We start from the raw sequence: 17,581 nt of genomic DNA, 5'->3' as shown, positions 1-17,581 counted from the left end.
GGACAGAAAAAAAGAACAGTGGTAGAATGAAAAAATGTTTAATATTAATCTACTATTGGATTGGTATTGTTTCAGAAAACTGTATTACAGTAGTTTGAGTCAAGCCATTCTAGAAGTTAGTACACATACAAGTATTGTATTGGTTAGATTATTTAGATCCTAGGCACATTGCTTCTGCAGAAAACATTTCTAAGTATTAATGATAATTCCTAATCTAGAGTTGGCAGCCAAAACTAAACCTGACCTCTATTTTCACAATAACCAGCTCAAAACATTTTCTTCCTCCAATGAACAGCGGGTCCTGCTTAAAAATAAAACAAGGGTCCCTGTCCCATCCTGCACATAAATTGCCCCGGGAACAGAAACTCTAAGAATCAATATCTCATATTTGGAGCTGAGACACATTGAAGCACCCGATAAATGATTCATCCAGTTTTACAGAAGAATCAAAACAGTCAGTGTTCACCCCAAATCAGTGTACATTAAGGGTGCTGTTTGTCCTTGTGTATGCTTTCACGTACAACAGTGATCTTGCTGTATAAATAGCACCCAGCTTTCTCTTCACTCCACCAGCTGTGCTTTGGGTTACTCTTGATTGTTTTTGAATCATAACCTTGGCTTTCCTGATTTTAAGACTGTAAACGTTCAAGGTACTGAGGGAGTGGATTTTCCTTTACATATTTTTGGATATACCAACAGGTGAGATGAGCCTTCAAATCCTGCTCGACCACAAAGTCCATAGCAGCCTGAAAGGATGAAGGAGAGAAACAAAGTAAAGATGTTAAAAATTTAGAACCGTTTATGACATAAGCATGCAAAACCAATATTTATCAAATATGCAAAATTGTGGTACTATTATATAAAGAAATGCTCTATATTTTATCTCTAATCCTAAATTCTTTCAGATCACACCAAAATATATAACAAATTACCGTATTGGCTCGAATACAGGCCGAACCCTTAAAGTTTGGTGCTATTTTAAAGAAAACATACACATTAGTGGAATGGTAAAACAGTATGCTTTATAACCCCGGATATGCTTTATGATTAGATTGGTGGGATTTGGAGGGCTTCACTTCTGAACTTACATTCTTGTCTGGAACTCAAGAGAAAAGCACTTTTCTCTTACCTTAGCAAGGTGTTTTGCAATCCCTCTCCCTCGAAAAGCATCAGGAACCTCTGTGTGTTGCAAATCAACAGTCTTCTTCCCTACATATTCATAGAGCAACACTGCTCTGTCATGACACCCTAAAGAAATAAGAAAGTGTAACATCAAACAAGATCTGCTTTTCAATTGCGTGTCAGCACAGGTTTTCACAATAAGAGACTGCATGCTTTTTTTTTTTAATTTTATTTTTTTACACTACTAAGCTAGCCTTTGTAGCTTACTGTATTAAACCGTTTCCATTAGGGCATATTGCAAAAGCATTTTACAAAGAGAGGTGTACTTTTCCATAAGCAAGAAGTATTTTTCAAAACATCTACCAGTTGTGCGCAAGGTATAAGAAGTGGGATGCTAGGCTTTATATTGTACTTTCACAAATGAAATTAGAAAATCACCTTGTCAGACACATTGTGTTATCATCCACAGTGAGTGCTGTATGAATTAACCCCTTCGTGACAAAGGCTGATTTTACTTTTTGTACCCTTCGTGACAATGGCCGTTTTAACATTTCTGCGCTGCTCGTGTTTAGCTGTAATTTTCTTCTTTCCCGTTTACTGAACCCACACACATTAGATCTTGTTTTTTTCAGGACAAGAAGGGCTTTCTTTAGATGAGATTGTTTTGATTGTATCATATTATTTACTATTAAAAAAAGTATAAAATATGGTGAAACATTTAGAAAAAAAATGACTGTTTCTAACTTTTAGTAGAAAAAACTTTTACTCATCTATAAAATGTAATAAAAAACCAGCTAAATAGATTCTACTATTTGTCCTGAGTTGAGAAATACCCAATGTTTTTATATTTTTTTTGCTTTTTTCTGCACGTTATGGAGCAATAAGTACAGGTAGAGTTTTGCTATTTCAAAGCCATTTTTTCCAAATCTGGTAATTCTTCCCCCCATGTGCCATTTCGGGTATCTTTGAACCCGGCCAATGCAATTTACCCCATCAAGTCATATATTTTTGAAAACTAGACAGCCCAGGGTATTCCAAATGCTAGTATTTTTTTTTTTATTTTTTTTTTCCAAATGCTAGTATTTTAACCCTTTCCAAGCACTTATTCTACCATCAGCCTTTGTCAAACTTTATGGTAGTAATTTTTTTGCATTTGTTTTTTCACACACATTTTACTTCAGGTATGAATAAACAGGTTCTGGTATATGTCACTATCATAAAACACCCCAATATGTGTTTAGCAACATCTCCTGAGTACAGCGATACCTCACATGAATGATTTTGTCTGGCTGTTTGGGGGCAAAAGGGCCACATTTGGAGCATGCACATTTTTCAATGTTGAACTTTGGCATTTGGGGATCCACTGCCCATGCCCTATTTGGTACATCTTTGAGCCGGGCCATTTCAGTGTGCCCAATAAAGCCATATATTTTTGAAAACTAGACACCCCAGGGTATTTCAAATGCTAGTATTTTAACTCTCTCCATGCACCATATTTACCACCAGTCTTTGTCAAACTTTGTGGTAGTCATTTTTTTGCATTTGTTTTTCACACACATTTTACTTCAGGTATGAATAAACAGGTTCTGGTATATGTCACCCCAATATGTGTTTAGTGGATCCCCTTGGCATTTGTGGATCCACTGCCCATGCCCTATTTGGTACATCTTTGAGCCGGGCCATTTCAGTGTGCCCAACAAAACCATATATTTTTGAAAACTAGACACCACAGGGTATTTTAACTCTTTGCATGCACACATTTTACCACCAGCATTTTTTCAAAGTTTGCAGTAGTATTTTTGTGTGTGTATTTTTCCCCACACACACCTACTTTATGTATGAATTTACATATTTACATATTGACACCCCAATATGTGTTCAGCAACATCTCCTGAGTACAGTGATACCCCACATGCATGGGTTTGTCATTTTTTGGGGGAACTAAAAGGCCGCATTTGGTACGTGTGCATTTTTCTAATTGAGCTAATCTTAGGACTTGCTCACAAAAATATATTTTTTATATATATATATTATTTTTTGTTTTGCCTTATTAATTTTTTTTTTTTAACATTTTTTTTCCACTTGAAGGTTCCCCTGATAGTGACATCAGTGGGAAATAATTTTTACATTTTACTGTTTTTTTACTATTTTTTTCTAATTATTATTAATTTTATTTTTAATGTATTTTTACTAATCACACTGTGATTAGAAAGCTGGGCTCCATTGACTTGCATGGTTTAATGCAGTACCTGTATTCAACCTGCAAGTGGAGCCAGAGTTCTCTAGAGGGTCTGGAGACCCTCTAGCGAACTTTTTCGTCTTTATTGTTTTTTTTCCCGGGCCGCCGCCATCTTGCTGATGGTGAAGATCACCGGCAGCTGCGGCTGTGACCGCTCTCCGGAGCGGTCACAGTCCATCCCCAGGTAAGTGGCTCCTGATCGAGGCATTCCAGCGACACCATTTAATTTTAGGAGGCGATCGTTGATCGCCTCCTAAACGCTTTTAAAACGGGCGTCCGCCGCCATACAAAGTATGGCGGATGTTGACGCCCCGGGGAGGGGCCAGAGATGCCTTTGTGCCGATCATGGCGAGGTCGAGGCATTACAGCAACGCCGTTTCGGTGCAGAAAGTGAAAATAGATAGCTTTCTGCACCCGTCAATTGTCGTTAACGACTTAAATTTTGGTGACGTGCCCGGACCGGCAATTGTCATCAAGGGCTTAAACAATTAAAGGTGAGAATGGTTCTCATTATTGCCTAGGACTTGCTGGGTTGCTCCACTAGGTCATAACGTAGTAATTGTGAAGTGGGTGACTAACCTCTAGAGTTCCAGCTACATAGGAGGTACATTATCGTGGCCATTGTTTTGAGGGGTGGGGCTTCCATGAAAGATGTGATGCTGATCACTGCGAAATGGCGCAATTGCAGCTATTTTAAAGCAGCCCATACATGTATGGGCATTGCATTTGGTGCCCATACATGAACAGGCTTTGCTGTGAAGGGCTTAAAAAAATATGTCTGGCACAACAGGCATTACCTCTAAGAGATCCATGTATAAAGTGGATAAAAGAGATGATCATAGTTAACCTGATGTGCACTACAGGACTTCCGACTGGTGGATGTAAGTTAGTGTTTAGCAATGCCTCCATCGCAGACACAACAAGTTTATATATAAAAAAGTAAAACATTTTAAATATATGTGTGGCACAATTATTGGCACCCCTATGAATTCATATGAAAAAAATATATTTGCTGTATATCCCCACTTATAATTTTTTTTGTACACCTAGGTGACTAGGAACAGGAAATTATTCAACCTTGACTTCCTGTTTTGCAGCGATATAAATATTAGGTAAAAAAAGCGAAAGGAGTAAATTCTAACCCAAGAATTTCTTTTCTTGGTCACTTCAGGTAGCACAGTAGTAGGAAAAGGCTTTGTCTATCCAGGAAGGGCGGGAAAAAAAAAAACTTAAGGAACCTCCCCAATTCCCCTGTGAGTAACCAAGACCAAATCAATATAAAAAAGTGAGAATTTACTCCTAGTTCACTTTTTCCGAATTTAACATCATCTGAAAAGGAAGACTGAAGCCTATCGTGCTTAATAGATGTATGCACAGTTTTCCAGGCAGAAACCCCCGGCTGCCTTTGCCAAAGATTGTTCAGTGAACTGTAAGTCCCCAGGGAGGTTCTATCCTGGCTGCCTAGTAGGCTTCTGAAACCAAAGTTCTGGAAACTGCTGATACCTGTTGATTTTCTCCAAGAAGAACTTCTTTCTAGGTAGATCTTTAATGCCCACCCATCAAAGAATCACTATTTCAGGGTGATCTCGGGGAGCGGCGTCAATCTCGGGGTACCAATGGGAAGCTCAGGGACCGTGAGCAACAGCGCCAGGTAGGTCCCCGGGAATAGTCTGCAAGGTAGTAGAGTTCCACAGCCAGGTAAACCCCGGGTTCAAAGGATGAGTAATAAAACCAGTTTTCAAAAATGTGCTCCCTCTCTGTAAACACCTCCAATTGTGACCCACCACAAGCCCAGTATAACCTCACAAGAGCGACGTGGTAGGGCAACACACATCCATAGTGTCATTGCCACTGTTCCTAGCCGCTGTACAGTTCCATGGATTTGTGGCTAGGTCCCGGTCAGGTGCATGGAGCTTTTCCAGCCATGTAAAAACCCCACAGCTGGCTAGTTCCTAGAAGTCTGGTTAAGGCAGACCAAAGTTTCCTGCTCACCCTTAGACATCAGAGGGAATGGTGCAGACAGGTAAGGAGTCCCACAAAAAAAAAAAAAAAGAAAAAAAATTGGTCCCCAACTCAAACCTATCCCCATGTGCCCTCACCATCAGGGGGTTACCGTGACAGGTGCCTTCACCGACAGACGCATGAGCTCTGGGTACCAGATCCTCCTGGGCCAATCTGGAGCTATCATTATCACCTGACATTTGTCCTCTCTGATTTCCTTCAGAACATTGGCTGAGAGATAATCAGCTATTTTCTCTGTCCCCCTGGTAAACGGCCAGAAGATATTTATAGATATTTATCTCTGCCAAGCTTTCTATGGTCTGAAGTAGGAACACTCTTGAGACTGGTGAAAGTGTGAAGGGTAGAGCCAGGAACTGTAGGTGTATGATCCACCCATAGGAACTGCCACCCTTAGGAATTTCTGAGATTCCTGTACAATGGCTATGTTAAAGGTAGACAACTCAGTAACCTGAGATTCATTACCAAGCAGAAACCTCCCAAGGATTTCTGGACTACAAAAACCGGAGCTTAGACACTTTTTACTTCCTGTCCCTGCGGTACTGAAACAAATTCAGCATGAATTCTTCTATCATCTTCTGTAAAGCAAACCATCTTACTGGATCTGCCAGAGGGCACTCTGCAGAAGGAGTCCCAACAAACTCCAGCCAGTAACCTTGGCCCACTCTTGAAGGAAGTCCCGCAGCCTGCCTCCAACAGGAAATAAACTGGCATCATGCTTTATGCTCTGAGGCTCCCTCCTGGCTTTGAGGAGTCTGCTTGCCTCTACTTCTTGAAGAACAAAATCTCAAGATATAAGGTCTTCTGCAAGATCTGTAGGATGATCTACAACTTGAATTGGTTAAAATGAGGACGAGGTCTCCTGGGTAGTTAATTCTTATCTCCAGTAGTTCTCTTGAGAAGAATTTCTAATACCTTCTCAAATAATTCCTTTCCTTCAAAGGAAATGCTGTAAAGGCGATGCTTAGAAGGCATTATCTGCTGCCCAGGACTTCAGCCATAAGGCCCTACGGGACACTGACAAAGCTAGGGGTCTGGCCCTTGTATGAACCAATGCCATCGCTGCATCGCATTAAAAAAATGCTTAACGAAAAAGAAACTTTCGCTGCTTTTTAATCACACCCCAGGAGGAACAATCCACCTTATTCTGGGGTTTCTCTTCTGCCAACTCCAATACACTAGCTAATTTGAAGCATTCTTTTTTCCTGTTGATGAAATTGACTAACACGGACTTTGGAATGGACTTGATGACGTGACGAGTGAGTGGGCGTGCCGAGCGTGGGAGGTGGGCGGGTGAGAGCCGATGGTGCGATGGTGACCCGGCTCTCGATCCTGACCCGCTTCAGCCAGAGCTGCGGCAGTACCCGCAGCCGCGACGGGTGCGGCAAGATCGAGACGGGTCCCGGTTGCCGTGGGACTTCGGGAGGACTTCGATGGCCCCAACAATGTCCGTGGACTGAAGATGATGGCTGCGCGGGGACGAAGTGATTGGTCCCGTAGGCCGATGGGGCAGACGATTGAAGGAAGTGGAGAGACCGGGTATCGGTGATCGATCAATCGGTGGTCGATTGAAGCCTCCTTGATGCCAGACTGTCCCCGGATCTACAACCTGCCACTCTCCTCCCTCCTACTTTAAATGAACGACGCCATCAAACATATTTCACCACATGGATATATTGGAGGATAAATGGAGGAGGAGGAGAGTTAGGTAGTGGATAATATAGCTTGCACCTATCAACAGAATAAAACTATTGGAATACTATTGGAATGAAATCAAAGAGATAGCTTGAAGATAATGAAGGATAAGTGAGATTTAATAATATTGGAAATGAAAATATACTATATGAACTGTAATGAGATAATTAATAGAGAGAGATTTTAATTTTATCACAAGTATGTACACCTAGTCTTGTCTGATGATTTTATTGTGGAATGCTCTAAAAATAACAGTGAAAATCATTACAAGACTAGTAATTAGATTTTCTTTTTATGTAACAGATACAACAGACAAAAGTTCAAATTAGATTGAACCTCATTGAAACCATCTGCTGAAACAAGTGGAACCTAATTGCTAGTGGGAATTCCTTCAAAGTTAATTTAATTTAAAGGAAAAGGAGTAAGAAAGAAAACTATGGGTCCTAAAAAAGAAAAGGAGAAAGAAAAATCAAATCAGGAAAAAAACCAAGAAAAAATTAAACCAATAAATGATTTTTATTCTACCAAAACACACAATCAAGATAGTACTCCAATCAACAGAAGGTTAACACTTGAAGGTCGTAGAGACTCAACTCATCTGGTGAGAGACCCACCTCAAGATAACGAGGAGGAGACACTTCCCGAATTAATAATCTCTATAAGAAAATTAAATTAGATATCGAAGAAAATAGTCTTCAGATAAAAGAAGATGTCGCTAAAATATCTGTATTGCTAAAGACTCAAGAAGATACAATTCTAAAAATAAAAGATCAAAAATCTATACAAGCAGAAAATATTCAATTAAATATGAAGATTAAATCTCTGGAAACTAAAATAAGGGATCAAGACGACAAATACCGTAGAAACAACATAACAATAAGAGGAATACCGAAAACAATCTCTCAAGATGAATTAGAATCTTATTTAATGGAATTAATACAAGAAGTAACATCAAATCAAATATTCAACTATATACCTCTGGAACTATATTACAGAACTAATAAACCAACTCAAATAAAACAAGACCTCCCAAGAGATGTATTGGTGAGGTTTACTAGTCTACACGCAAAAGAAAAATTCAATAGAGGACTACGGAATAATCCAATGTTATCTAATAAGTTTAAAAATTTAAAGTTCTATCCTGATATATCGTCAACAATTCGTAAGGAAAGGAAACAATTTGAAGAATTGACTGCTATCTTAAGACAGAAAAATATAGAATATAGATGGGGTTTTCCTACTAGTATTAAAATGATATATGAAGGTATATCAGTGAATATAAAGAATATAGAAAGCGGAAGAGAAAAATTTAAACAACGGGGTATTCTGTAAAGGAAAACCATATATTAAGTTTATGCTATTGAATATATACAAGCAATATTTAGTTTATATACAGTGTTTAAATACCCTTTAATTGAAAATATATATATATACACATTTTATTTATTTTTAATTTTTTTTCCCTTGCACCTTTAGGACTATATTCACTTAGATATTAATACTAGGGCTGCAACTAACGATTATTTTAATAATCGATTAGTTGGCCGATTATTTTTTCGATTAATCGGATAAAAAAAATTTACATTTTTTTTTTATTTAAAATAATGTAATAAAAAACGTACAATTTACACTTTCATCTCTATCACAATGGCCTCTCTATTCACCTTCTTATTTTACTGACATAATAATAAAAGCTGCAAGAACCCAAACACAGTGTTTCTCAAACTAGGTTTTAATACAAAGTTATTAGTAAATATTATTCATATGTTAACTATTTTTCATATTTAACCCCTTCGTGACAAAGGCTGATTTTACTTTTTGTACCCTTCGTGACAATGGCCGTTTTAACATTTCTGCGCTGCTCGTGTTTAGCTGTAATTTTCTTCTTTCCCGTTTACTGAACCCACACACATTAGATATTGTTTTTTTCAGGACAAGAAGGGCTTTCTTTAGATGACATTGTTTTGATTGTATCGTATTATTTACTATTAAAAAAAGTATAAAATATGGTGAAAAATTTAGAAAAAAATGACTTTCTAACTTTTAGTTGAAAAATCTTTTACTCATCTATAAAAGGTAATAAAAAAACCTGCTAAATAGATTCTACTATTTGTCCTGAGTTTAGAAATACCCAATGTTTTTATGTTTTTTTGCTTTTTTCTGCACGTTATGGAGCAATAAGTACAGGTAGCGTTTTGCTATTTCAAAGCCATTTTTTCCAAATCTGGTAATTCTTCCCCCCATGTGCCATTTCGGGTATCTTTGAAGCCGGCCAATGCAATTTACCCCATCAAGTCATATATTTTTGAACACTAGACAGCCCAGGGTATTCCAAATGCTGGTATTTTAACCCTTTCCAAGCACTTATTCTACCATCAGCCTTTGTCAAACTTTATGGTAGTAATTTTTTTGCATTTGTTTTTTCACACACATTTTACTTTAGGTATAAATAAACAGGTTCTGGTATATGTCACTATCAAAAAACACCCCAATATGTGTTTAGCAACATCTCCTGAGTACAGCGATACCTCACATGAATGATTTTGCCTGGCTGTTTGGGGGCAAAAGGGCCACATTTGGGGCATGCACATTTTTCAATGTTGAACTTTGGCATTTGGGGATCCACTGCCCGTGCCCTATTTGGTACATCTTTGAGCCGGGCCATTTCAGTATGCCCAACAAAACCATATATTTTTGAAAACTAGACACCCCAGGGTATTTTAAATGCTGGTATTTTAACTCTTTGCATGTACACATTTTACCACCAGCATTTTTTTAAAGTTTGCAGTAGTATTTTTGTGTGTGTATTTTTCCCACACACACCTACTTTATGTATGAATTTACAGCTCCTGGTATATGCCGCTGTCACACGACACCCCAATATGTGTTCAGCAACATCTCCTGAGTACAGTGATACCCCACATGCATGGGTTTGTCATTTTTGGGGGGAACTAAAAGGCCACATTTGGTACGTGTGCATTTTTCTAATTGGAAATTAGATGTGTGGCCATCCTTCCCCCCGTGTTAATTGGGACCTTGTTGAACCCGGCCAATTCAATTTACCCCATCAAATCATACATTTTTTAAAAGTAGACACCCCACGGGCATTTAATATGCCAGTATTTTAACTCTTTCCATGCGAGAATTGTTTTAAGCTAATATGCTAATTTTAGGACTTGCTCACAAAAATATATTTTTTATATATATTTTTTTTTTTTGCCTTTTTTTTTTATTTTTTTTAACATTTTTTTTCAACTTGAAGGTTCCCCTGATAGTGACATCAGTGGGAAATTATTTTTACATTTTACTGGTTTTTTACTATTTTTTTCTAATTATTATTAATTTTATTTTATTTTTAATTTATTTTTTCTAATCACACTGTGATTAGAAAGCTGAGCTCCATTGACTTGCATGGTTGAATGCAGTACCTATATTCAACCTGCAAGTGGAGCCAGAGTTCTCTAGAGGGTCTGGAGACCGTCTAGCGAACTTTTTAGACTTTGTTTCTTTATTGAATTTTCCCGGACCGCCGCCATCTTGCAGATGGCGAAGATCACCGGCAGCTGCGGCTGTGACCGCTCTCCGGAGCGGTCACAGCCCATCCAAAGGTAAGTGTTTGGTGTCGCTGGATGCCTCCTGATCGAGGCATTCCAGCGACACCATTTAAGTTTAGGAGGCGATCGTTGATCGCCTCCTAAACGCTTTTAAAACGGGCGTCCGCCGCCATACAAAGTATGGCGGATGTTGACGCCCCGGGGAGGGGCCAGAGATGGCCCCTTTGTGCCGATAATGGCGTTGCTGAATGCCTCGAGGTCGAGGCATTACAGCAACGCCGTTTCGGTGCAGAAAGCGAAAATAGATCGCTTTCTGCACCCGTTTAATGACGTGCCGGTCCTGGCACGTCATTTGTCGTTATCGACATGAATTTCCGTGACGTGCCCGGACCGGCAATTGTCATCAAGGGGTTAATAAAAACTATGAGAAAAAAGCCTTGTTTACATTTTTTTTTAATTTACCAAACTGCCCCCAGTTATGCACATCTGACCCCCAGCTTGCCACTCTGCCCCCATATATGCCTTATACCTCTTATATGCAACTGAGCCCCCTGATATACCTTTTACCCCAGATATGTTTTATGCCCCCCTGATATGCCTAATATCGATATGCCTTATACCCCCTATATGCCCTGAAATTCATAATACCCCCCATACACCACTATAACTCACCCATACACCACTCTGCCTCCTCCCCCCTCCCATACACCACTCTGCCTCCTCCCCCTCCCATATACCACTTTGCCCCCTCCCATACTCCACTCGGCCTCCTCCCCCTCCCATACTCCACTCGGCCTCCTCCCCCTCCCATACTCCACTCGGCCTCCTCCCCCCTCCCATACATCACTTTGCCTCCTCCCCCCCTCCCATACTCCACTCTGCCTCCTGTCAGCCACGGAGGTTCAGAAGACACCAGGGAGCCGGGTGGAGAAGCAGAGTGCCGTATGGGAGGGGGAGGAGCCAGAGTGGGAGGGTGGCTCCCATACACCCCTCTGACTCCTCCCCCCCCATACACCGCTCTGCCACTCTACCCGGCTCCGTTACTGACAGGAACTTTCACTGCTGCTTCATAGAAGCCTCAGCGTAAGTGAAGGTGAGTAACGGAGGCTGTCTATGCGATGCAGACCCCCACCGGCTGACAGAGAGGATGATCCTCTGTCAGCCGGTGGGGGTCTAAACGATGCGCACAGACAGCCTCCGTTACTGCCCTTCACTTACGCTGAGGCTTCTATGAAGTCAGTAACGGAGCCGGGTAGAGAGGCAGAGTGATGTATGGGAGGGGGGAGGAGTCAGAGGGGTGTATGGGAGGGGGGAGAGAGACGGAAGTGAGAGACTGGCCGACAGTGAGGGGAATCCAGGTCCCCTGCAGCGTTGCGGGGGATCTGGATTCTAGTGTTATAATCCGATCTCTGTTTGAGGTCGGATTATAATTTTTATAATCGATAAAAATCCATTCGATTAATCGATAATGAAAATCGTTGGCAACGATTTTCATTATCGATTTTATCGATTAATTGTTTCAGCCCTAAGTAATACTATATTAATATCTTATTAAATTTATGTAGAAGACATATAACACTACACAATATAATATGACTTTTTTTTCCTTTTGATACACACGACTTCACAAATTTGTATTAGTCACGTCGATACATACCGTCTTTGCTCGATTATAAGACGACCCTGATTATAAGACGACCCCCCAAAATCTGAATATTAACTTAGGAAAAAAAGAAAAAGCCTGAATATAAGACGACCCTAAAGGAAAAAAGTTTTACCAGTAAATGTTAATTCATGTAAACTATTTTTTTTAACCCCTTAATGACAATTGCCGGTCCTGGCACGGCACGGAAAAGCATGTGCTTTACGACAATTGACGTGCCAGGACCGGCACGTCTTTAAACAGGTGCAGAAAGCGATCTACTATCGCTTTCTGCACCCAAAAAGCGTTGCTGAATGCCTCGACCTCGAGGCATTCAGCAACGCCGCGATCGGCACGAAGGGGCCATCTCTGGCCCCTCCACGGGGCGTCAACATCCGCCATACTTTGTATGGCGGCGGACGCCCGTTTTAAAAGCGTTTAGGAGGCGATCGACGATCGCCTCCTAAACTTAAATGGTGTCGCTGGAATGCCTCGATCAGGAGGCATCCAGCGACACCAAACACTAACCTTTTGATGGGCTGTGACCGCTCCGGAGAGCGGTCACAGCCGCAGCTGCCGGCAATCTTCGCCATCAAGGAAGATGGCCGCCGTCCTGTAACAGGAACCACAAATATTAAAAGTTCGCTAGATGGTCCAGACCATCTAGAGAACTTTGGCTCCACTTGCAGGTTGAATACAGGTACTGCATTCACCATGCAAGTCAATGGAGCCCAGCTTTCTAATCACAGTGTGATTAGTAAAAATAAATTAAAAAATAAAATAAAATTAATAATAATTAGAAAAAAATAGTAAAAAAACAGTAAAATGTAAAAATCATTTCCCACTGATGTCACTATCAGGGGAACCTCCAAGTTGAAAAAAAATGTTAAATTTTTTTTAAAAAAATATAAAAAAAATATATATATATATAAAAAATATATTTTTGTGAGCAAGTCCTAAAATTAGCATATTAGCTTAAAACAATTCTCGCATGGAAAGAGTTAAAATACTGGCATATTAAATGCCCGTGGGGTGTCTACTTTTAAAAAATGTATGATTTGATGGGGTAAATTGAATGGGCCAGGTTCAACAACGTCCCAATTAACACGGGGGGAAGGATGGCCACACATCTAATTTCCAATTAGAAAAATGCACACGTACCAAATGTGGCCTTTTAGTTCCCCCCAAAAATGATAAACCCATGCATGTGGGGTATCACTGCACTCAGGAGATGTTGCTGAACACATTATGGGGTGTCGTGTGACAGCGGCATATACCAGGAGCTGTAAATTCATACATAAAGTAGGTGTGTGTGGGAAAAATACACACACAAAAATATTACTGCAAACTTTGAAAAAATGCTGGTGGTAAAATATGTGCATGCAAAGAGTTAAAATACCAGCATTTAAAATACCCTGTGGTGTCTAGTTTTGAAAAATATATGGTTTTGTTGGGCACACTGAAATGGCCTGGCTCAAAGATGTACCAAATTGGCATTTGGGATCCACTGCCCATGCCCTAAGTTCAACATTGAAAAAAGCGCATGCCCCAAATGTGGCCCTTTTGCCCCAAAACAGCCAGGCAAAATCATTCATGTGAGGTATCGCTGTACTCAGGAGATGTTGCTGAACACATATTGGGGTGTTTTGTGATAGTGACATATACGAGAACATTTTAATTCATACCTGAATTAAAATGTGTGTGGAAAACCAAATGCAAAAAAATGACTACCACAAAGTTTGACAAAGACTGGTGGTAGATATGGTGCATGGAAAGAGTTAAAATACTAGCATTTGAAATACCCTGGGGTGTCTAGTTTTCAAAAATATATGGGTTTATTGGGCACACTGAAATGGCCCGGCTCAAAGATGTACCAAATAGGGCATGGGCAGTGGATCCCCAAATGCCAAAGTTCAACATTGAAAAATGCGCATGCCCCAAATGTGGCCCTTTTGCCCCCAAACAGCCAGGCAAAATCATTCATGTGGGGTATCGCTGCGCTCAGGAGATGTTGCTGAACACATATTGGGGTGTTTTGTGATAGTGACATAAACTAGAACATTTTAATTCATACCTGAAGTAAAATGTGTATGACAAAACAAATGCAAAAAAATGACTACCATAAAGTTTGACAAAGACTGGTGGTAGATATGGTGCATGGAAAGAGTTAAAATACTAGCATTTGGAATACCCTGGGCTGTCTAGTTTTCAAAAATATATGACTTGATGGGGTAAATTGCATTGGCCGGGTTCAAAGATACCCGAAATGGCACATGGGGGGAAGAATTACCAGATTTGGAAAAAATGGCTTTGAAATAGCAAAACGCTACCTGTACTTATTGCCCCATAATGGGTAGAAAAAAGCAAAAAAACATAAAAACATTGGGTATTTCTAAACTCAGGACAAATAGTAGAATCTATTTAGCAGGTTTTTTCATTACCTTTTATAGATGAGTAAAAGATTTTTTAACTAAAAGTTAGAAACAGTCATTTTTTTCTAAATTTTTCACCATATTTTATAATTTTTTTAATAGTAAATAATATGATACAATCAAAACAATGTCATCTAAAGAAAGCCCTTCTTGTCCTGAAAAAAACAATATCTAATGTGTGTGGGTTCAGTAAACGGGAAAGAAGAAAATTACAGCTAAACACAAGCAGCGCAGAAATGTTAAAAAGGCCATTGTCACAAAGGGTACAAAAAGTAAAATCAGCCTTTGTCTCGAAGGGGTTAAATAAAAGCTATGATTGAGAAAAATATATATTTTTTTTTATTTCCTTGTATTTTCCAACCTGTCCCCCAGTTACGCACATCTGTCCCCAGGCTTGCCACACCAATATGGCACTGTGGCCCATGATATGCCTTTTAACCCCCTATGTGCCACTCTGCCTCTAGAAATGCCTTATACCCCTATATCCCATTCTGGCATTTAGGGGGTTAAAATGCATATTATGGGGCAGAGTGGCATATAGGGAGGTATAAGGCATTCCAGGAGGCAGAGTGGCATTAAGGGAGTTAAAAGGCATTGTATAGAGCACTCTGCCTCCAGAAATGCCTTATACCCCTATATGCCACTCTGGCATTTAGGGGGTTAAAAGGCATATTATGGGGCAGAGTGGCATATAGGGAGGTATAAGGCATTTCAGGAGGCAGAGTGCTCTATTAAATGCCCCCTTAACGCCACTCTGCCTCCTGAAATGCCTTATACCTCCCTATATGCCACTCTGCCCCATAATATGCCTTTTAACCCCCTAAGTGCCAGAGTGGCATATAGGGGGTATAAGGCATTCCAGAAATGCCCTATGCCCCCATTTAACGCACACACGCGCACACACTTACCGGTGCTTCCAATTTCCTGCTGTATTGCTGGGGCAGCGGGTTGACGTCTCCTTCCGCTGCAGCCGGAAGGAGGTGGAGTTGGCAGCGGGGGTTTGTCTGCGTCCGTCACGCATACCTTCCCTGGGAACTCTGATCTCTGACAGTCGGGGAAGGTATCCGCGACGGACGCAGACAACCCCCGCTGCTAGCCACACCTCCTTCCGGCTGCAGCGGACGTTGTCTACGCGGATCGCGTAGACGTCAACCCGCTGCCCCGGCAATACAGCAGGAAGCACCGGTAAGTGTGTGTGGGGGGGGAGACAGGAGGATCCAGGTCCCCTGCAGCGGTGCGGGGGATCTGGATCTTAGTCTCATAATCAGACCTCTATTTGAGGTCTGATTAGAAGACGACCCCGATTAGAAGACGAGGGGTATTTTTCAGAGCATTTGCTCTGAAAAAAACCTTGTCTTATAATCGAGCAAATACGGTATAATATATTAAGGTCTTGGAGAAGACTTATAATGTTACACAATATTAGGGCTGCAACAACTAATCGATAAAATCGATGATAATCGATAATAAAATTCGTTGGCAACGAATTTCATTTTCGATTAGTTGAATCGATTTTTATCGATTATAAAATGATATGAAATGCTCTGAAAAATACCCCTCGTGTTTTAATCCGTTTAGTGTGACTCACAGGAGTCAGCGCAGCAGTTGCTACTTACAGTTCCTCCCTGCAGTCACTGCCGATTGGCCCGCCCACTTCCTTTTTCCAGTCCCTCCCTGCAATCGCTGCTGGAGAAAGGGGCGGGGCCAATCGGCAGTGACTGCAGGGACGAAGAAAGGGGCAGTTAATGGGGTGTTTAGGGTTAATTTAGGGGCAGTTATAGTTAATGGGTCAATTTAGGGGCAGTTGTGGTTGATGGGGTCTTCAGGGTTAATTTAGGGGCAGTTGTGGTTAATGGGGTCTTCTCTTGAGGATTAATTTAATGCTGAGGACTGAGGGTTAATTTAATAAGGTTAACTTAAGGTGCAGTTAGAGGTAAAGGGGGGCAAACTGAGGGGAATCTAAATCCTGGGGGTAGTGAAGATTAATCCTGTATTTATTTATAAAAGTATTGTGTCTGTGAACGAGTCTGCAAATCCTTTGAGGGCACTACGGCATATCAGGGGGGTATACGGCATACCTGAGGAGGACGGAGTGACATATCTGGGGGTATAAGGCATATAGGGTATATAAGGCATATATGGGGAGGGCAGTGTGGCATGTCGGGGAGGGCAGTGTGGCAAGCCTGGGCTCAAATATGCATAACTGGGGGGCAGGTTGGGGAAATAAAGACAAGAAAAATGTTTTATTCTGCCGTTTGTTTTTAACATCCTATGTTACTTTATTAAATAATTTAAAATAAATGAAAAATGTAATTTTTTTATCCGAAAATAATCGTTAGTTGCAGCCCTGCACAATATAATATAACTTTATAACTTTTTTTCTTTATCTATTTATCATCTTTCTCTTTAATTCACTAGATATTTAATTCACAACATAATATAACTCCCTCTTTTGGCTATTTATTTTCTTTCTCCTTTTTCTCCTCTCTTTTCTCACTTTAATATTAACATTGATAAAAGATGCTACATAAAATATATATTTGTATTAAATTTTTTTTTTTTAATACTTTAATATAGGTCTTCTTGTAATCTTTTTCTCATAAATGTTGAGATCAGCAAAGATATGAGCAAGTAACGTGAATTTAGATTTTTTCACCTAAAATTTGTCACTTTGTCACCTAAAAACAGATCGTGTTTCCTTATTTTTTTTTATTTTATTCTTTATTAAGAATTTTCTAATTTTTACACATCATAAAACATTTCTTCCGTAAATACCATAAAATTACAGAAAATGTACTTTCTACCATTTATAGGAAGATAAATATTCATTATAATCATTATTACCAACTTTACATAAGACGATCAGGTTGTACATACG

General features: G+C 40.1%; 1 protein-coding gene across 1 annotated transcript in view; it reads right to left on the bottom strand.

Annotated features, from left to right (window-relative positions):
- Positions 1-629: 629 nt before the first annotated feature.
- Positions 630-17,581, bottom strand: part of LOC149297651 (protein NATD1) — a 33,384-nt gene continuing 16,432 nt past the window's right edge. Inside the window, exons 2-3 of the mRNA XM_089488562.1 lie at positions 1,130-1,248; positions 630-746 (exon numbers count right to left, since the gene is read on the bottom strand). Of these exons, the coding sequence (XP_089344688.1) occupies positions 630-746; positions 1,130-1,248 (236 nt within the window). The remainder of the gene's footprint in view (positions 747-1,129; positions 1,249-17,581) is intronic.

Source organism: Sceloporus occidentalis, unplaced genomic scaffold, assembly GCF_023333645.1.
Source record: "Sceloporus occidentalis isolate IW3139 unplaced genomic scaffold, rSceOcc1.0.p SCAF_38, whole genome shotgun sequence".
NCBI lineage: Eukaryota > Metazoa > Chordata > Lepidosauria > Squamata > Phrynosomatidae > Sceloporus > Sceloporus occidentalis.
The sequence above is the reverse complement of the archived record's forward strand: the minus strand, read 5'-3'. Positions and strand labels throughout refer to the sequence as shown.